At 46.7% G+C, this 22,538-nt stretch overlaps 1 protein-coding gene across 1 annotated transcript in view; it reads left to right on the top strand.

Moving 5' to 3' along the window:
- Positions 1-709: 709 nt before the first annotated feature.
- The window catches only part of RAD21 (RAD21 cohesin complex component), a 43,597-nt gene continuing 21,768 nt past the window's right edge, over positions 710-22,538 (top strand). Inside the window, exons 1-3 of the mRNA XM_077493243.1 lie at positions 710-895; positions 19,526-19,702; positions 19,923-20,052. Coding sequence (XP_077349369.1) covers positions 19,559-19,702; positions 19,923-20,052 — 274 coding nt within the window. The 5' untranslated portion in view covers positions 710-895; positions 19,526-19,558. The remainder of the gene's footprint in view (positions 896-19,525; positions 19,703-19,922; positions 20,053-22,538) is intronic.

Below are 22,538 nucleotides of genomic sequence, written 5' to 3'. Positions count from 1 at the left end.
GCCCGTAATGCCAGGCTTCGGAAGTGGTGCCCATTCATTCCAATGGGCAGGGGCGGTGTATACACCGCTCCCATGCCACCCCAAAGATGCTGCTTAAAGGACTTTTTTCCTTTACTGCAAGAGCACCGCCCAGTGTGAAGGCACTCAGCCTTTCGCACTGGGGAGGCTTGAGAGGCAGTTTTCAGGTGCTTTACAGTCACTATGTTTAGCGCTAAAACGCCTGAAAACTGTCTCAGTGTGAAAGAGGCCTTACTGGCAGTTTAGAAGCGCCTCGGGGTGAAAGGGGCCTTATAAATGAAAGTTCAGCTTTAATTGTTATGTTTACATTTTGTGACAGGTTCAATTTATTTAGGCTAAAACGTTCACATTTTGTAACAGGGCAACTTTATTGAGGTTAAAACGTTCACATTTTGTAACAGGGCAACTTTATTGAGGCTAAAACTTTCACATTTTGTAACAGGGCAACTTTATTGAGGTGTACACAGATCCCATGTGTATAACTTAGAAACATATGAAGGCCATTATTCCAGAACACAGAAATAGCAGCCCTCACAGTACACGTTTCCATGTTATTCAACTACAGGAAACACACGCCACAAAAACTTTCCTCCACCAACATGGCGTCCTCGCCCGGACGCGCCCCGCCCCCGTGACGCCACGACGCAGCGTCTCCGCTCTCTCTCTCCCCCGTGTCCTCCAGTCTCGGTGGTGACGCCCCCTGTGTGGTATTTCATCAGTAAACATCCTGCGGATTTGAACGCGCGATTTGGGCGGCAGGAAGGGGCGAGGCCGCCATCTTGTTTGTTTGAGTGGAAGTGGCAGCGGCTGAGCCCGAGTGAAGGAGGGGGAGACACGGAGCGGCCTCAGCGGACGGCGGCGCCAGCAGCACGCGGCGGTGAGTGTCGGAGGGAAGGGGGCGGGGAGGAAGGAGTGGAGGAGGCGGGGGAGGAGAGAACGGGGCCCGGGCTTCAAACCGAGGCCACCGCCGCTAATATGGCGGTGCAGGCCGCACTACGATCCCAGGCCTGTCCTGAGGCCTTTACCCCCGGGCTGGGCGGGTCGGAGCGGTCACCGGAGGGTCGGATATGGAGGGGAGAGTGTTATACTGATCACTTCTATATGGGAGAGGAACTCCCGGCTGTTCTATACAAATCTCCCGGAAGACTCCGCTCCTCCTGTACCGGGGATCCCCCGCCATGTCTCCGGTAGTGATCGGTGTGTGTAGTACGGAGACCTGCCCGCCATGCTGCCCGGAGAGTGCCACACCGGCAACCTGCTGATCCCACACTGCTGACATCACCTCCAGGGGGCGCGCTACTCTCCAGGAAGGACTCCTAGCTCCGCTCTTACAGACTTTTGGGGCGTGCTGAATATTTAAAGTAGCAAAGTTTTCATTATTTTTTTATTTAATTTTTAGTTTTTGGGTACGGTAAGGGAAGGCGACGATCCCTCTCTGGGTTTTTTTTTTTTCTTCTTTTGCATCTGTGGCCCCTGGGGGGAGATTTCCCATCACTTCCTGTCCCATAGCCAAAACAGGAAGTGAGGAAATCCCTCCAATGGAGAGGCAATGCCCGGTTGTCATCAGAACTAGTGCGCGCCCCCCCCCCCCCCATTGGAAGACTTCCTCTTTATTTCTGTTTTGTGCACAACCCAAACATTTGGGATTTAATTTTCATTCATCAGTGATAATGGTGTACAGGACCAAGGCTTCCCCAACAGCAGCACAGCGATAAAAATCTGACAGGGGCTCTTGTACATCTTTACTCTAAAGAAAACTTTTTTTTTTTGGTTATTGTTTAAAGCGGAGTTCTGCTTTTAAAAGTCACGCGGTGAGTCGCGATTGTCGCCCCAAAAGAAGCTTGTGGTCCCTTTGGCACTACAAGCAGCACAATTGAGGTGCCGTTAAAAGTAATGGCATTGCAAACGCGTCATGCGGCCATGTGAAATTGCGATTTCACCCGTGATCCTGTGAATGCAGCCTTCAAGAAGGAAGTAAACCCTGGTGGGTTTTACTTCCTTTTATTTTTTTTCATGGAAAGTAAAAGCATAATGGGCTAGTATGCATCACATTCTAGCCCGGGGCTCGACAAACCCCAGGTCGCCAATGCGACCAGAAATCGCAACCTGGTGCCTAAGCTGCCACCAACCCACTCACTTTTGATGCCCCAGACAGTCAGAGCATAACACTGACTGCCGTCCTCCTCCCTCCTCCACACTCAGCGGCGCCACGCTAAGTGTGTGAAACTGACAAGCAACTGAGAGAGGAGCATCTGTCAGATTTCAGCCTGATGTTGGGGTGGGTGGGTGGGTGGGGGGGCGGGCCCCAGCAGCTATCGAACACCAGCCATTGGCATCTAGGCGGGCCGCTACGTGTATGTGGCCCCGCCCCTTTTCTTAAGCAGCCCAATCGTTGGCTGGTGTTTGATAGCAGCCGGGGCCCATTCCGACATTAAGCTCAATTCTGACAGCTCCTCTGTTACATTTCAGTAACAGTGCTCCGTGTGAAACCGATCAGTGCCACCTGCCACCGCCAATCAGTGCCACCTGCTAGTTCCACCGCCAATCAATACCACCTGCCACCGCCAACCAGTGCCACCTGCTGCCGCCAACCAGTGCCACCTGCCAGTGACTAGTGCCACCACCAACCAGGGCCACCTGCCACTTCCAAACCAGTGCCACCTGCCAATCAGTGCCACCGTCAGTGTCACCTGCCAGTGCCAACCAGTGTCACCTGCCAATGCCATCTGGCAGTTCCATGTGCCTGCCAGTGCCACCGCTAATCGATGCCACCTGCCACCTACCAGTGCCACCTGCCACTACCAATCAGTGCCATCTGCCAGTGACAACTAGTGCCATCGCCAACCAGGGCCACCTGCCATCGCCAACCAGGGCCACCTGCCAATCAGTGCCACCGCCAGTGTCACCTGCCTGTGCCAAACCAGTGTCACCTGCCAGTGCCATCTGGCAGTTCCACGTTCCTGCCAGTGCCAGCCAGTTCCATCTGTTGCCAGCCTTACTCTGAAACAGCATTTCATTGGAGTTATTGACTGGGTGCTCCATTGTGAGTTAAGGATAGGGGGTGAAAATGAGTGGCCTTACCCCGGGAGCTGACAATCCACACCACTCTAAAAAAAAAAACTGGCTCCTAACTTTTTTAACCGGCTCCTAAATTCAAAGAAAACTTGTCAACCACTGTTCTAGCTCATTATGTTGCACTTACCTGTAAACCAAGCCAGCGATGTCCGTGCTGGTGGCCACACCCATCTTCATCCCTCTTCCTTCCGGGGGGCTGTGGACTCCGGCTCTGTGACTGACTGGAGCATGCACAGGAGCTGCCGGACATGGTGTGAGCCCCTTATAAACAGCACGATCGTGCCTTTTCTTCAGTTCCCCGTGTGCCGATGATGTTGGCACAAATGTTTATGGTAAATATCTCCAAAACATGTAAGTTTAGGAAACATTTCCAGTACCTATATGTGAGCCTTATTCTAGGCTTACCTGGGGATTATGTGCTGTAACTAGCTTTACAGCCACTTTAATGTATAACTAAACCCACAGCAGTAAAATCGGTCTGTATATGCAGTAAAGCTTGCTTGTTATGCTCTTCGGAACCTAAGGAGTTAATCATCTGCATTGTATATCAAGGCTGTTTGATCCTGTCTTCACTGATCCTCCCCTCCCTGCACTGTCCATATGGAGAAGTCTGGATAAGACCAAGCTTTTGGTGTCAGGCTGCACATGCTCAGTTTGGTTTGTATTGCTAGAGGTGTTTGTTTTTTGTTTTGTTTTTCTTGGGAGAGTGCATGTGATCAGCACAGGGCCAATCAACACTGTCCGGAAAGAGGTTTAGAAGCCCTGTAGCCTCGTAGGACAGCTCAGCTCAGTATGAAAACTCCTATGAGTTCCTGGTGAAGCTTCTAGAAATCAAAAGACTGCTATATACCGCTGATGAGGACTGTGGAAGTCCAGATATATTGAATGCTGGGTTTAGTAACACTTTAAAGACCTTTTTAGCTTTAGAGGGGAGATGTATAAGAGCCCCTGTGATTTTTATCGCTGTGCTGCGGTGAATCGGCATAAGGGCCAGTCCAGGCTTGTGAGTGGATCCCGACTTCATTGCCGCGATCCTTTTGGTGCCTGTCTGGGCTCTGTGACATCAGCCGACATCAGGCTTTAAACTGCTGTCAGCTGAAAGCGGGTCACAGGAGTGCAGAATGAACTGATCAACAGGAGAAGTACAGCCAAATAAGCTGTGGCTCTACTTCTCCTTTAACCCCTTGCCTCTCACAGAATCATCTGTGATTATACCGGGGTTATGGCTGTGTGAATGCCATAACCCCCTTCTTTTTTCTTTTTTCTTTTTTTTGCTGCTAGATTGCTTTTACAGCTCTCACGTGAGGTTGGGGAGCCTGGTATCCAATCTGGCAGTGCTGCCGGGTTATCCTATCATGGATACTATGTAACTAAGTATCCTAGAGTTTGCCGAGGACCGGCAGGTCCCGAGCTATCTGTATGATCTAGGTCACAGGGATCTCCAAACTACGGCCATCCAGCTGTTGCGGAACTACACATCCCATAAGGCATTATAAAACTCTGATATTCAGACATGACGACAATTGTAGTTCCCGAACAACTGGAGGCCGCAGTTTGGAGACCCCTGGTCTAGAACAATGTTTCTTAACTACTGTCCTCAAATACCCCCAATGGGTCATGGCCTGAAGACGGGGGGGGGGGTCAGTACTGTACTTGAGGACTGGAGTAGAGATGAGGAGAAACATTGGTCTAGAACAGTGATGGTGAACCTTGGCACCCCAGATGTTTTGGAACTACATTTCCCATGATGCTCATGCACTCTGCAGTGTAGTGGAGCATCATGGAAAATGTAGTTCCCAAACATCTGGGGTGCCAAGGTTCGCCATCACTGGTCTAGGAGGCCGGAAGTGACATGCTATTTCTGCTTAGATGTAAATTCTCCTGCTTTTTAGGGTAGAGGAAAGATCTGAGTTCCTATAAGCCTGTCGTGCCTTATTTCTATCACAAGGGATGATTACCCTTCTTTAAAAAAAAAATTTAACCACTTGCTTACTGGGCACTTAACACCCCTGCCCAGACCAATTATCACCTTTCACATCTGTCACACTTTGACAATTGCGCGGTCATACAACACTGTACCCAAATTACATTTTTAGCATTTTTTCACGCATATAGAGCTTTCTTTTGGTGGTATTTAATTACAGCTGGGATTTTTATTTTTTGCTAAACAAACAATAAAATATATATTTTTAATTTTTTTTCCTTGTTTCATAGTTTGTTATAAGATTTTGCAAACAGGTAATTTTTTTTCCTTCATTGATATGCGCTGAGGAGGCGCAGATAAGATGGCACTGGTAGGGTGGACTGTTTACTGTTAGGTGGCACAGGTGGGCACTGAGGAGCTGGCGGCAGCTCTCCATGATTGGGACTGATGTCCCTCTCACGGCCGCAGATTGGCTGTCAGCACGAGGAGCGAAAAAAAGACGATTGCTAGCTCTGTTTACGTCACATGATCAGCTGTCATTGGCTGACAGCTGATCACTTGGTAAGGGGTCGGGATCAACCCCTTAGTCCAATCTGTGATGCACTGAGTCTCATAGACTACACAGCAAAGCAGGTCTGCACTGTAGCCATCATTTGGCTATAGCGTGGGTCTGAAGAAGTAAAAGCACCCCATCCTCGTGTGCAAAAGCGAACGTGTGGGGTATCGCCACCAACGTTCTAGTGAGAGCAACAATTCTAACACTAATTCTAAATCTCCTCCTTATCTCTGAACTGGTAACATGTACAACATTTTTAGAGCAGCGCCTATGGGGATTTTTAAGTATTGTCTTTTGTCGCCATTCTACAAGTGTGTGTAATTTTCAATCACTTGATGAGCGCATCGCACAGCTTAGTTATACGGTGACAGATTGGCTTTCCTGTGCTGGATCACACACGATTTCAAAGCCGCATTTTAGTCTGACTTTGGGGGCAACTTGAAAGACACCTGTGTGGGTTCATACACAGATATCTATTGAAATTGCCCTCCAAGTTGCCAGTGATTTTGGAAATCTGTGCAGTGCTGCAAAGTTGGCGTTGCACTGATTGGGAAGCTTCTATTGCTGGCAATAGGTTTCTATTTGACCTGTCAAATCACAGCAATGTCCAACTGTTTGCCATTACTAGTATAAAATATTCCCATAGTTTGTAGATGCTATAACTTGTGCGCAAACTAATCAATATACACTTCTTATTTATTTTTTAACAAAAACACCTAGAAGAATACATATTGGCCTAAATTTCTGAAGAAATATTTTTATTGGATGTGTTTTATAACAGAAAGTTAAAAAAAATCAAATTTTTTTGCTTTATAATTCATTAGTGTATTTTTTCCAAAACAATTGTGTATGAAAAACTGCTGTGCACATAAAATGTGACAATAGAAATTGCAGCAACCGCTATTTTATTATCTACTGTTTCTACTTAAAAAAAAAAAAAAAAAAAAAAAAGTTTGGGGGTTGGAAGTATTTTTGTAGCAAAAAAATGTGGATTTCTACATGTAAAGGCAAAAAGGGTTGGAAAGGAAGTGGTTAAAGAGAAAACTACATGTCCGGATCACAGGTAGATCCAAAGTGAGGGAATGTCAGTCACCACAGCTACTGTCCTCATTGGAAGATTTCCCTTGTTGGTATCAATGTTGTACACATGTTTACATCCATAAACACACTTGCATTACTTGCCAATATGTGTTTTTTACACTGTATTTTTTTTAGCAGCAAGATTCAGCATGTTGGAGTAAATTGAGTCTTCATGTGCAATGATCCCTTATAGTTGTCACCAGAACAGGAGGCAAAGGGAAATCTTCCACCAGGGACACCTGGTCTGGTGACCAGCAGTTTTTTTTTCTTTTTGCTTTTCTTTTCTCACATCCTGTTGTCTGTTTAAAGTGAGTTGTCTCCTGCAGGACACAGACGGGAAAATAAAAATGCGCATACCCCCCTCTGTGCAAAATGAATTGTTTTTTGCTTTAGAAGCTTTAAAGTGTGTGGCCAACATTTTGGGACGTAAGTCTCTACCAAGCAGTCACAGGTGCAGCCTGTCAAATCAAGCCTTGTCCTGGCACTGCAAGGGTTAAATACATTTTAGGTCAAGGGGATGAGGAATAGTCTGTAATAATGTACCACGTTCCTCATCCTGGCAGGCTTCCTCCACAGTGTATGATGGGCAACTCCAGACAGCGCTTACACTGTGACCCCATCAGTTACCATGCAGGACCAGTCCTACATTGTAGGTGAGGATGCTGAGTCAACCCACAATGCCTTCAAGAAGTGCATTGAATGATGAGGGACGGGAATAAGGCAATAGGTGCAATGGTATGGGTGGCTTTTTTGTAAATTCCCAGGGTTCAGCTTTAACCACTTGCTAGCTACCTACCTGCATTTTACTGCTGGTGGGCGGCATGCACAATCGCATACCTATACGTCAGCGCAGTCTTCCTGGTTCAGGGGCGCGTGCACGCACACTCCCCTGTGGTTGGGCACAGCAGTAATTTGTCTACAGGTTTCATCTGATTCATGGCTGCGACCTGCTTATTGGCTGTCCTGTCACAGCCGCCCAGAGCCCTGTGTTGATGAACACAGAGGTCTGTACAGAGGGAATGACGGGTTTTGTTTTTTTTCTTCTCCCTACAAAGCAGGGAATAAGGGACAATATCTATTTACTAAAAAGCAGCATATCATTCACACATTAACACTTGTGAGGCACACACTCAACCCCGTGATTACTCCACAGTGTTAAAGGGGTTGTAAACCCTTGAGGTTTTTCACCTTAATGCATCCACACCTCCCTGAGACCCTTTTTTTTACTTACCTGAACCCAGTCTTTCCAGTGAGCACTCCAGCTGGTGTCTCGGGTCCGTATAGTTTGATGGCAACAGGAACCATTAGCTCTTGCCAATCAAATCCAATGATTCAGGTGCCGAGTCCTGCTGTCTGTGTCATGGGTGCCCACAGGAAAAGACTCTGTAGGGGCACTGGATGCGGGGAGAAGCCAGAAGTGCCGCTGGGGGACCCCAGAAGAGGAAGATCTAGGCTACTCAGTGCAAAACCCTTGCACAGAGGTGGTAAGTATGATATTTTTATTTTATTTTTTCAAAGCGTCTTTCAAGACATCTATATCAATTTTTTTTAGGGATGCACCGAAATTTCGGCCGCCGAAACATATCGGCCGAAAGAGAGAAAATGGGGCGTGGCCTGGGTAGGGGGCGGGACTCCGCCCCCCTGCCCCTGGTGCTGCCCATCGTGTAAAGCTATATCATGCTATAGTACAAGAGAGCCGCCTCCACCACCTGTTTGATCACAGCGTGGGAACATCACAGCTTTCAGTTCAATAGCTGTGTGTTCCCGGCCGCGCACCGTCACGTACAGCTCCTCCCCCTTGTCAGGGCGCTTTGATAGACAGATAAGGGGGAGGGGCTGTACGTGACGGCGTGTGGCCGGGAACACACAGCTATTGAACTGAAAGCTGTGATGTTCCTGGCGCTGTGATCAAACAGGCGACGGAGGTGGCTCTCCTCTTTTCACAGGTTAGCTGCAATGGGGGGGGACGCTGGCTGCATTGTATCAATTGTATCGTGTGTCATGTATCATTGTATCGTGTGCAATTTCTGGCCGTCTCCTGCACCACAACATTTTTTTAAAATGTTTCGGTATCGGTTTTCGGCCTAGTGTATTTCATTTTCGGTATCGGCACCAAAAAACCCATTTGGTGCACCCCTAATATTTTTTTATTATACACATATTTTATTTTGCCCAACTAAAGAGGAGATGTATTCATTTTTATTACTAACCTACACACACACTTGGAGCTTTCTTTTGGGGGCATTATTTTATTTTTTGCGCTAGAAACAACGTTTAAATCTAATTATTTCATCAGTGTAGACCAATATGTATTCTGCTACATATTTTTGGTAAAAAAAAAAGTCCCATTAAGCGTATATTGATTGGTTTGCAAAAAAATTATCTACAAACTGGTTAGATTTATGCCATTTATTATTTTTACTATTACAGCAATCAGTGATTTTTAGTAGCACTGTGACATTGTGGTGGGCAAATCTGGCCCTCAGTGATCAGTGCTAAAAAAAAAATATATGATCCCTGTATAAATGAAAAGTAAGCTGCACTCTTAAAGTGACTTATTAACCAAATATACAAACAATAAATGAAAAAAATCCAAAACAGTGTAACTTATGTAAAGTCCTCCAGTGAACATTTTAAACCTTAAAACTTCCTCCAATGTAACATGGACAAACGGCAAATGTTTAATGAAAATCTTGTGACTATGAAACGAACAGAGTGAATCCACCACCACACAGATTGCACGCTTACCAGCTGCACAAGATTAGACACTTATGGCTAATACCCAGCCAGGGCCTTTTTCTCCATGGACTTCAGGTGTCTGGTCAAGCCATATGATGCAGTAAGCCGTTAATCCGGAAGGTGGTTAAGAGGCCCACACGCGATGTAAGAGGCAATGTCTGCTCAGGGAAAATCGCCATAGGTGGTTTACTAATAATAAAAAAAAGCAGTATCCCTTATAAAGCACATACAAAATTCCAATAAAAAAAAAAGGCCGGCAACAATACAAACGCCCGTGCAATCGGAACGTAAACAGCGTGGTGACGTCAGCACGTCACTCCTCCCAACACGTTTTGCCAGTAATCTGACTAACCTGTATAAATGACACTGGTAGGGAAAGGGCTAACACTAGGGGGGCGATTAAGGGGTTGCGTGTGTCCTGGGGGGTGTTACACTGGAGGAAAACAGTGTTACAGCTGTAACAGAATATCTTTTTCTCACTGACCAATTAGCAGTGTGCCTTGTTTACATAGGCACACCACTGCTCCATGTCACCTATGAATGATCAGCAGGTCAAGCCGCTCTGGCCCCCTACACCACATGCACAAAATCATGTACAGGTAAGTGATTTTGCGCAGCCGGGCTGCCCTGCAGCGATATGTGGGCGGTCCGAAAGCGGTTAAGGTAAAATTTACACTTTAGCCACTTCACTTTTGCTGTAACTTTTTTTTTTTTTTTTCTTATCCCAACCCTGGTCATTCTTTGTCTCTTCACAAGGCCATTCCAATCACCTCCACCTGTTAGTTTTTCAGGCAGACCTGATTGAAAGGTCCATGGAGCCCTATGTACATGTAAATTTGTGTTCATTTACACCCACCTACCTCGTCTACCTCTGGGTCCATCCAAGTTTGCAAAAAAAAATATGCCTCCATTTCAGTTTTTGTTGAATGAATTGGAAGTGGCCTTTATGCAAACAGATGGTGGAGTCTGTTTACACCTAGCTGCCCATAAAGATAACGGGTCCACCTGCATCCGCTGAGCAGAAACAAAATGGTCACAGATGTGATGCCCGTCCTGTTTGGCTGTGATCTGTGTGACAGGAGCTTGGTAGTGTCATGTCCTGACCATGTCCTGACATGCACCTTTCTCTGATAGTTTTCCTTTTTATATAGCTGTGGTGGAGGTCTTGAGAGATAAAAATATCACTTTACATCTGTAAATGAAACCTAATTGTTAGGATTTTAAAACCTTTTGTGACTCATAGTAAGCCTGAGGCAATGTAAAAACTAGGCCATTTCTAAACTTAAAAAGAACTGTGCTAATTACCATTCAAATGAAACGTGCAACTGTGCATTGCAAATACCATGGATGATAAAATGACAAACTACCACTTAAACCCTGTGCTACTTTTATTAACATGGAAGTCCAGTCAAAAAAAAAATTTGCTATTCTATGTAAAATATTATCTTTAACATTTTTATTAATATTCTTGACAGTTTATTGCCAAGCTTAGAAAGTCTTTTATATAGGCTAGAAATCACCTTTTTCCTATTCTTTACCGACAACCTTACTTCCCTTTTTATCTAAATTCTGCATACTGCCTCTCGCTTCTTGAAAACGTTGTCATTCTCTCCAACAGACATGCCTACTGTTCATTCTAACCACCCCTGTCTTGCCCAGCCTGCCCCATCCCTCCTATGCTTAGTCAGAGAACAATATCTTCCAGTGTTCATAGCCTCGCGGATACCAGCTTCCTGAGAGATGACGAGGAGGCAGGCATGGTAAGTATGTTATGCTCCCTGCAAGTGGCTAAAGCGGAGATAACGCAGACCCCTCGATGAGAGCAGAAATAGCAGTCCCCGAGGTGGCTGGAATAGATGATGCCTCTCTCATCACGTGGGATCGAGGGCGGAGTCTAATGTGCCCCGGTTGTCATGGAACAGCCAGTATGCAGCGTCATTACCTTTTTACAATTGTTTCCCTGTGCGCCCGAAGTTGGAAGTGACGTTGGGCTGGGTACAATGTCACTTCCGGAAAATAGATTTCTCTAGCGTTCATTGATGGACACAACAGCTCTTCTTGACCTGGGGGTAGAGAGGACTAGGCAGAAAGTGTTAAACAGCAAAACCTGCACAGTATCGCCCACAGGGCGGTCCTACTGGCTATAACCCCTCACACTGCATCCAGCAGCTCAGTTTTTTTTTTCTGCCTAGTATAGGCCTGGGAATGATTTTTTATTTATTTTTTTGCTAAATTTTTAATTGAGATACAAACTTACCCACGCAGGGGCCAAACATTACCCATGCGGGGGGGTTGAATCCTCCGGTGCAGTCAAGAACCACACCGGAGCATAACTTGTAACACATCGACCCAACCTGGCAGCAGCAACATGCCGCAGCAGGTCAGACCGTTTAACAGACACAACCTTATCTAACTATACCCCTATGTGGGGAGGGGTTTACTGCAGGAGACTGTGCTCACTATTAGAGTGGTAGGATATTAAGACATGAAAATACCTGGATCAATCTGTTATCACATTATGCTCATAATGTTAATCTAGGGAGTAGTTACTGCCTCCGTTGCCGTAGTATTATCATCCAACCAACAGGTCCACACTTTGTCAAATTTTTGTGGGCAACCCCTGCCTGAGTAGGTGGCTCTGTAAAGGGGCAAACTGGCGTTCACCAAAGCCTTCCAGAACCCAACAGAGCGGGGAGATGGCTGCTTCCAGCTCATTGTAATGGCCTTGCGTGCATAGTACAGTAGTAGAGATATTAGTATCTCCCTAGCTCTGAGGATTGACATTTGTTCCACCAGCCCCAGGAGACAATCTTTAGGATCCTGAGGGAAACTAGTCTTGGTTATTTTAGCGATCACTTTAAGAACTTCCTTCTAATAGTGTGCAATTGCTGGGCAAGCCCAGAAAATGTGAGTGTCGTCCCCTGGCTGATGAGAGCAGCACCAGCACACCGGGGTATGCACCGGCGACATCTGGTGCAGCCTGTGGGGTGTGTAATGAACCCTGTGTACTATTTTGTATTGAACCAGTTTATCCCTGGCTGAAATCAGGGAGGAGAACGGAAAATCCCAGATTTCCCTCCAATCATCCTCATCCAACCCGGGTATGTCCCCCACCCATTTCCTGCGGAGGGAGGACACCTCTGGGATGGCAGCAACCAGCAGGGACCCATAAACCTGAGACGTAGGTTTCTCCAGGCCTTCCACCCGAAGGGTGGATTCAAGTCCCAAATAGTCCAGGATAACCGGGTTACCCAAAAACAGACATCTATAGGCATGTGAGATTTGAAGATACCTAAAATGGGCCCCCATCGGCACATTAAATCTGGTGCACAATGCATGAAAGGGAGTAAGCTCTCCATTGGTGATATGTTCCAGTGTTAATACTTTGTATTTGGCCCAGGCCTGTGGGTCAGGGATGGTATTGAACTGTGATAGGTTAGGATTCAACCATAGAGGGGTCTGGGGAGACCAGGATGCCCTCAGCATGTCTCCCACCTTCCACGCCCTCATACTAGCGGTGCGCATAGAAGGGGCGAGGCAATGAGGTGTTTTTGGGCCCCCTGAATATTAACCCTTTCAGAGCCTCCAGAGACCCCACTACAGCTGCCTCCAACACCGTGGCAGAGTTGGTCAGGTCTGGCTGCAACCAAAGGACAGTTGCAAGCTGAGTGGCCAAGAAATATTTGTGGCAGTCAGGGAGAGCCAACCCCCCCACTATGCACAGGCCTGGTTAGAGTAGTGTATTTGAATCTAGGTGATGTAGACCCCCAAATAAAGGAGAGGAAAAGCTGCTTAAGGGATTTAATGAAAGTTTTATTCAGCCATTGCGGGGAATTCCTAAATATGTAAGTGAGTTTGGGGAAAACTTACATTTTGAGAAGGTTTATGCGGGCCTGGGAATTTTATTTTTCTGCATTTTTGAATCCTGTGATCTTCAATCAACAGCCTGGGTGACAGGCTGGATAATTATAGATCCTTGTAGTGAGAGTGAGCAGGCCCTAGTTATGCCCTGGGTCAGCCACAACAAGCCCCATCTATTCCAGGGGCGGCCGGTGAGCTATATGCTCCGGGGCACTCATATGACCGGGCTGCTTTTGTCTGTGTAGGCCCTCAACAGCTTTGTGAAAGTACAAAGATTCAGGATGGAATCGGTTTGCTCAGTGGTTGCTGCACTCCGTCAGGGATTTTCTGGCATCCCTGGACATCAAGGACGCATACGTGCATGTCCCCATATGCATCAAGCATCAGAGGTTTCTGCGATTTGCAGTCGGGGATGAGCACTACCAATTTGTAGCTCTCCCTTTTGGCCTTTCGTCGGCACCGATGGTCTTCACCAAGGTGCCAACCGTAATTTTGGCTTTGAGGCAGCGAGGGATCGCAATCGTGGGTTACCTGGACGACCTTCTGAGGGCAGCTTCTGCCTCAGAATTAAGGGAGGATGTGGCAATCGCCATGCAAACTCTTTGGGAGTTTGGGTACTGAAGTCGGTGTTGGTGCTGACTCAACGCCTGGAGTACCTGGGCTTGCTTCTGGACTCCTCACAAGCAAGTCTTTCTCCCTTCGGACAAGTTGCAGACTCTTCAAGCTGCGGTAAACTTGTTGATGTTCCGCAGGTGGTCATCGCTCTGTTTTTGCATGCAAGTCCCGGTTCTCACGGTAGCCACTTTCGAGGTGGTACCGTATGGTCAATTCCACACTCGAGTCTTGCAAAAGGAGATGTTGTCCACATGGGACAAATCTCCTTCGTCCCTAGATTGTCAAATTTGTGTGAGCCAGCTAGTCAGGGATTCCCTTCGGTCCGGGGGGGGGGGGGTCCTTTCCTCTTCATTGGATGGTGATCACGACGGATCCGGTTGGGGAGTTTGGGGCGTACAGTCAGACCAGGGTTGGTGGAACCAGGAGGAATCCCGCCTGTCGCTCAATGTACTGGAGCTTCGGGCAATCAGGCGGTGCCTCTCCGTGGTCAGAGGCTGCAGGGGCGTCCGGTCAGGATCCAGTCGGACAACTCCGTGGCATATGTCAACTATCAAGGAGGAACAAGGAGCTCGTCTGCAGCACTGGAGGGCGCTCACATCCTGCGGTGGTCAGAGCAGCGTTTGCCTGTTCTGTTGGCCGTGTACATTCGGGGTGTAGAAAAATGGCAAGCAGGCTACCTAAGTCGTCAGATGCTGGGCCAAGAGTAATGGTTGCTACATCCAGATATATTTTGGCTCCTTCAACTCAATCGTAATGTACAGAGGTTTGTGGCCAGGTCAAAGGTTCCCTGAGCGGACGCGGCAGACGTGTTGGTGGCTCCATGGGGGCATTATCGGCTGATTTAAACTTAAACTTCTACTGCATCGTAGAGTGGAGGCCGAGGGGATTCTGGTGATTCTGATTGCCCCAGATTGGCCTCGGCTGGTACGCCGACGTAGTACGAATGGTGGCGGATGTTCCTTGGCGACTGCCGATGCGAGAGGACCTTCTGTTGCAAGGTCCAATATTTCATCCTGCTTTACCGTCACTGGCTTTAATGGCGTGGCTGTTGAAAGCCAGATGCTAAGGCACCGAGGTCTGTCAGATTCGTTAATATCCACTATGTTGGGGGCACGGAAGTTATCGTCTCATTAGGGAGATTCCCTTATTGACACTCTCGTAAGGTGGTCTTTCTAGTGGCCATTACGTCTGCCAGGAGGGTTTGAGTTGGCAGCCTTGTCTTGCAAGTCTCCCTACTTGATCCTCCACAAGGTTAAGCGGTGCTGTGTCTGCAGCCTTCCTTTCTTCCAAAGGCTGTTTTGGCTTTTCATCTAAATGAGGACATTGTGCTTCCATCCTTATGTCCTCGGCCGTCATTCCCTAGACGTGGTCTGGGCTCTGCAGGCTCTTTATTTTATTTTATTTTTTTTGGAGGTCAGACTCACTTTTGTATCGGTAGCTGGTCCAAAGAAGGGACTGGCGTTCTCATCCGCCACCCTCTCTCGGTGGATCAGACAGACTGTAGTTCAGGCTTATGCCATAAGGGGACTGGCGCTTCCCTTTCCTGTCACGGCGCATTCTACCAGGGCAATTGGTGCCTCTTGGGCTTTCCAACATCAAGAGTCTGTGTTTCTCAGGTGTGGAAGGCGGCGACCTGGTCGTCCGTTCACACTTTTACAAATTTTTACAAGGTTGTGCATCTTCGGATGTTTGCTTCGGCCGCGCGGTTTTGCAGGTGGCTGTTTAAGGTTGCAACTCCTCTGTTGAGGAGCTCTGGCTTTTTTGGGTGGAGGTTTTGCAGGTGGCTGTTCCCATCCCTCATTTCTTTGACACTGCTTGGGGACGCCCCTAAGGTCAACAAGAGCTGCTGTGTCCGTCAATGAACGATGGAGAAAATAGGATTTTTGTACACACCGTAAAAACCTTTTTTCTGAAGTTCATTGACTGACATGGCACCCACCCCTCGTATTTGTACTGCTTTTGACGAACTGAGCTGCTGGATGCAGTATGAGGGTTATAGCCAGTAGGACAGCCCCCTGGGTGGTACTGTGCAAGTGTTGCTGTTTAACACTTTCTGCCTAGTCCTCTCCTAAAGGGGCGATATAACCCTAAGATCAAGAAGAGCTGCTGTGTCCGTCAATGAACTTCAGAGAAAAGGATTTTACGGTAAGTACAAAAATACTATTCAATGAAGAAAATGCCCAGCAGCTGGGGACGATTGGCATGCCCAGCTGCTGTAATTGGCAGAGGGAGCTGGGGAAGGACGATCACGTCACTGGCGCTATTTAGCAACATAATGAGGTACAAAGGAGGGGTTTTTGACAAGTTTGAACGATACAGATCGTTTCCTAATGCTCATTGCGTGTCGGCTATGAATTTTACTGTGGTTGCCTGGACTTCCACTTTAGCCACTTGCTGACCGGGCCATAGCCGAAAGACGGCTACAGCGTGGTCGGCTTATTCTGGGAGGGCGTCCATGGACGTCCTCCCAGAATCTTGCTCTCATCACGGTAAACGGTAGTATATGGTAGCATGATCGCTCCGTCAAATGACATGGTAAAATTCATCTCCATGGAGTACGAGCAGAAATTACACTTTTAGGTGTAACTCCGCTTGAACTACATGTCTTTCATGGCGATGCATCAAAAAACAGTTTAGGACTTTTTAGGGGGGTGGGATTAAACAAAAAAAAAAACTTGACTGGTTTTACTCCAAGAACTGAGCGATCCAAGACCACTGGTCGCTCAGTTCTTGATCTTCAATGCACAGAAAGCAGTGACCATCTCCTCTATGCTCTGCCCCCCTCAGTGCTCACTGGAGAGGCTCGGCCAGCTGCTGCTTGCAGATCTGGGCTGATCCCTGCAGAGCATGGACAGGCTCTGACAGCAGTGGACTAGCTGGTTCTCCACGGAATCTAGAACATTAAGTGCACTCCTGAGATCCCCAGGAGAGGGAAGGCCGGGAAAGCCTTGGCCATACTTCAAATGTGCACATGGTGATTGAAATGTTATGGGGGATCTCTGTCTCTCCCAACTTTGATTTGAATAGTATATCGTGGCAGCCAGTGACTTCACCGGTGCATTCGCTCAAAGCAGGGGTCTTCAAACTATGGCCCTCGAGTTGTTCAGGAACTACAATTCCCATCATGCCTAGTCATGTCTGTTAATGTCAGAGGTTTACAATGCATCATGGGACATAAAGTTCTGCAACAGCTGGAGGGCCATAGTTTGGAGATCCCTGCTCTAAAGGAACGGCATACCCAAAGCCTTTCAGGTCTGTGTTCCGTGGCCATGACTCCCGCTTGCATGTGCGGGAATTATGTCATCTTGGCTCGGCCATTCAAGCCGCCGGAGCTCGGGAACAAGACTGGGTGAAGATGAAAGCCCCGTTGGGTGGGGGGGGCTTCATTTTTAGCTAATTTTCACATAATGTGCTAGTATTTAACACATTCTAACATTGCCCTGCAGGGGGAAAGCTTTTTCCTCAGTTTACTACCGCTTTAACCACTTGCCGACCGCCGCACGACGATGTACGTCTTTAGTTCTAATGTACCCCCCTAACCCCCCCCAATAAAGGTTTAACCCCGTGATCACCCCCCGTCGCCAGTGTCACTAATGCTGGGTTCACATTGCAGCGGTTTATGAGAACGGATGTGATTTGCACCGCACTGCAGTGCAAATCACATCCAATCTCTGTGCGATTCGAGTTCAGCCATACAGATAGTAATAGATAGCAAATTCGCACGGGACCCTTTTTTTGGTCCGCAGCAGAATCTGATCGCATGGGTGTTCACACCATGCGATCCGAGTTTGCAGATCGCACTGCGATGTGCGAACTGATCTGGGGGTGTCATTAACATTTCACTGACACTCCCAGCAGTTCGCATAGGGCAGTGTGAACTGCCGCCGGGAGGCATGCGATGCGGGACCCCGCCGCGGATTCGTGGCGTTCCTGCATCGCTCCAGTGTGAACCCAGCCTAATAAGCGATCATTTTTCTGATCGCTGTATTAGTGTCACAGGTGACGCTAGTTAGGCAGGTAGGTATTTAGGTTCGCCGCAGCTTTTTATAGCGCCAGGGACCCCCATATACTACCGCATAAAGCCCCCTGATTGCCCCCTAGTTAACCCTTTCACCAGTGATCACCATATAACAGTTACAGGTGACGCTGGTTGGTTAGTTATTTTTTTTTTATAGTTTCAGGGCACCCGCCATTTATTACCTAGTCTCACTAGTGTACCCCTAAATTTTAGGGGTGTCTACTTTCCAAAATGGGGTCATTTGGGGGGGGTTGTGCCATCTTGGCATTTTATCGCCTTCAAAACTGTAACGCCCTTAGAAAGCCTGAAGGCGGTGCTTGGTTTTCGGGGCCCCGTACGCGGCTAGGCTCCCAAAAAGTCCCACATATGTGGTATCCCCGTACTCAGGAGAAGCAGCAGGATTTATTTTGGGGTGTCATTTCACATATGCCCATAGCATGTGTGAGCAATATATTATTTAGTGACAACTTTGTAATTATTTTTTTTTTTGTCATTCAATCGCTTGAGGCAAAAAAATAAAATATTCAATGGGCTCAACATGCCTCTTATCAATTTCCTTAGGGGGTCTACTTTCCAAAATGGGATCATTTGGGGGGGGTTTGTACTGCCCTGCCATTTTAGCACCTCAAAAAATGAGATAGGCAGTCGTAAACTAAAAGCTGCGTAAATTCCAGAAAACGTACCTTAGTTTATAGATGTGACAACTTTTGCGCAAACCAATAAATATACAGTTATTGACTTTTTTTTTTTACCAAAGACATGTGGCTGAATACATTTTGGCCTAAATGTATGACTAAAATTGAGTTTATTGGATTTTTCTAATAAAAAGTAGAAAATATCATTTTGTTTTTCAAAATTTGCGGTCTTTTTACGTTTATATCACAAAAAATAAAAATCGCAGAGTCAGTCAAATACCTTTAAAAGAAAGCTCTATTTGTGGGAAAAAAAGGACGCAAATTTTGTTTGGGTACAACATTGCATGACCGCGCAATTACCAGTTAAAGCAGCGCAGTGCCAAATTGTAAAAAGACCTCTGGTCATTTACCAGCAAAATGGTCCGGTCTGAAAGTGGTTAAGGAGGCCTGTGCACATGGGGTTTTATTGATGGAGATAAGTAGGGGCTGGCAAACATGCTTCTGAACATCAAGGCTCTATTGGTAGCAGATATAGGTAAATCTGCTTGGGCCTGTGTTTGGATCCATCTGTACACACCAGGGCCACTTGCATGCCTTGGACCCAGGCAGTCTGTAGTACGGAGTGGAAGCGTTGGTTTGTAAAGGAGTAATAGCTGTAATCTCTACTATCCTTCATGTAAACTAAACTGTTCTTGATCTCACTGTAGCATGTCTTCAGTGTCCAACCACACCTCTAGCATGACCCCAGTCTCCGAACGTGATTTCCTCCGTTTATGTCGGACATATGTACATTCTGTCCCATTTTGGTGTCCGGCAACAGTTGAAGCCCCCTATACTTTGTAGGGGTACAAGCATTGGTTTAGATACAATGGCTGCCTAGCTCTTGTGATTTGTTCATAATGCTATTCTAGTTTCAAAAATACACTAAAACTGTCAATTTGTGTGGTTTACCTTGATCCTAAGAGTTGCATTCATTGGTCTGTGTTCTCCCCCCCTTCTTGCAGGTTAGTCCTCTGTGGCTCCAGTAGCGCGGGAAGATGTTTTACGCACACTTTGTTCTGAGCAAGAGAGGGCCGCTAGCCAAAATTTGGCTGGCGGCCCACTGGGACAAGAAGCTGACTAAAGCCCATGTGTTTGAGTGCAACCTGGAGAGCAGTGTGGAGAGCATCATCTCACCAAAGGTACGTGCTATGCTATATTCAGAATTGCCAGTTTCTATTATATATATATATATATATATAAAATATAATATATATATATATATATATATATATATATATATATATATATATATATATATATATATATATATATATATATATATATATATATATATATATATATATATATTTTTTTTTTTTTTTTTTCTAGCCATTTCTAACCACCTCCATATTCTTCTAGGTAAAAATGGCTTTGCGGACTTCTGGGCATCTCCTTTTGGGTGTTGTCAGAATCTACCACAGGAAGGCAAAGTACCTCCTCGCTGATTGTAACGAAGCTTTCATCAAAATAAAGATGGCCTTTCGGCCTGGTGAGTATCGACGCTCCTCAGTTTGTAAATCTGCTTATCACACAGCTGTTTTCCATCAAGGAGGAAAGAACATAGATTTTTATTTGGATGCTATATCTTTAGCCCTCAATTAAATGATCTGTGTACCATTTATCTCCTGAGCGCCCTATCCTGCAAATGTCATTTTGTGTATCTTGGCAGCACAGAAAGCTGGATGTGGTGTGTGCTGCTTGTAGGTGATAAGATCCAGCCACTAACTGATCCTTTCAAACATTTAGATTTCAATTTGTAAAGAGATTGTAATCTCTTTTTTTTTTTTTTTTTTTGGTTGATATTATTTGAGGTTGCATAATATTCTACTCTCAAATGACAAACTGGACAAGCGTCCTCAGACAGCGCTTTAGTCTTCGCATTTCTGTGATCTGAAAATCGGCTGCTTGTATTTTAAAGAGACATTTGCTCATTCTTGTGACACTGGTTTGATAGCCAATCCCTATAGCAATGTGTACTTTGCTGCCCAGCCAAACCCCTTGCTCTGTTACTCTAATGGAGAGTGGTCCTGGGGTATGGAGGAGGCATTTGACACCATCTGGGGGTGGAGGGGGGCAGTGTGTCTTCAATCAGAGTATGTGCTTAGAACCCTTTCACACTGACAGCATGGCCGCATTAGTGGTAAAGTTTTAGTGGTGCCTTACCTTCATTTTAAAGGTGCTTTTCGGCCGTTAACCGGGCACTTTTAACCTCTGCTAGTGGCCGAATAAAGGGTCAAAAGTGTCGCTGCTGAGGTGCTTTGCAGGCAATTTGATAGTGCTGCCCATTGATTTCAATGAGTGTATACACCGCTCCTAAAGCTCCCGAAACATGCTGCTTGCAGGGCTTTTTTAATTTTTTATTTTTTTTTTATTATTATTATACATCCTGCCAGCATAGCTCCCCGGTGTGAAAGCACTCAGGCTTTCACAATGGGACTGCAGATGGGGTGCTTTACAGATGCTATTTTTAGCGTTAAAGCACCTGAAAAAACGCCACCTATGTGTACTCGAGGTGGACTTCTGCACCGGCAAGGGAGCAGAGCCTGTATGAGTGAATATACCTTGTTGAAGGGGCCTAGAAACCTGCCTATTGAAAAGCACCATCGCCATCTTCTGAATAGGCTGGTAAGAGTCTCTTTAGGCTTCGCCCAGGATTCACAGCTGCAGTGTAGAGCTACCCATAGTAATCAAAGGCTGTGCACAGGCAGGGCTGCCTTTAACGCAGGGCAAAAGGGTCAGCTGTCCTGGGCCATGACATTGCTGTGGGACCCAAAGCAGCAGCCACTTAAGCCCTATGCCATCCGCAGTTTTCCCAAAATAGGGAGCAGGCGAATTCCAGGAGAGCGGGACAGTTGTGGGCTTCATGTGCTTGAGCCCGCTTGTCCCGCTTCTCCCTCTGTCAGGTGCAATGGTCAGGAATGACAGTGGTGCTCAGTGTTCCTCCCTCCCCCGCCTGACAGACCTGTGTAATCTGAGTGAAGTGTGCTGACCTGTCGCACCGCCGTGTCATCGGGTGAGAGAGGATTCACATGTACAGAGGCCAATATGGCAGGGGGGTACAGAGGTGACTGAGGGGGGGGGGGGTTCAGTGGTGGATGGAAGGATACAGAGGTGATCATCCTGGAGTCCCTTATCTCCAAACCCCCCCCTCACCCCCCCCAATCATCCTGGACTTGTCTACACCCCCCCCCCCCCCCATCATCCTGGACTCCCTTAACACAATTTTGTCTTGGTGGTGTTTATTTTATTTTTTGGTTCTACAGGAAGAATACATATTTTACGTTTGCTGTGGACATGGGCGGTTTGACTACTTGTACTCCCAATAAGAATACTACACCAGGGAGTAGTGTGTGTGCGCACTGTATAAACACAATTCACTGCGTTTAGTCCACATCCTCCAGCAGACCTGGAAATGCATTAGACTTGCAAGTGGGGTATCAAATAACATGCTTCCATGAATGTCTGGCTGTCTTTGGCGTCATCTCTTTGAATCACTCTCCAACATTAATGCAAATTAGTAGCTCTGGCTTAGCTGCTGCACATATGGTGATTCGAAGTATTGAAGCATAACTTTGACAACCAAGCAGATAAAACTTTCATAAGACTGGAAGCACAGTCCTTATCTAATGACAAGTTTCTACTAGACTTGAAATGTCAAACTCTGATGAAACAAACCTGTGCTGAATTGAGGACTACATTTTCAAGGGGTCTACATTAGGTCTACTGTGGACCGCACCTACTTGGTTCCAGGGAAAAAATGCACTTTAGAACTTAAAACAAGTATGGCCTTTGTAAAACTAAAATAAAACAATTTGTACTTGGGTTGGAGGCAGCCTCAATCTGGCTCTGCAGTGAGAACTGAGCAATCAAACTACTCTGATCGCTCAGTTCTCCCCTTGTTTTTTTGCGCAGATATCCAGGACGGTCACTCACTGGCTCTCTGCCCCTCCAGCGCTCACTGGAGCGGTGGAGGGA

The sequence above is a fragment of the Lithobates pipiens genome, unplaced genomic scaffold (genome assembly GCF_037356315.1).
Source record: "Lithobates pipiens isolate NorthernLeopardFrog02 unplaced genomic scaffold, aLitPip1_a1.2 Scaffold_19, whole genome shotgun sequence".
NCBI lineage: Eukaryota > Metazoa > Chordata > Amphibia > Anura > Ranidae > Lithobates > Lithobates pipiens.
Note: the sequence above shows the minus strand (reverse complement) of the source record. Positions and strands in the feature narration are given on the sequence as shown.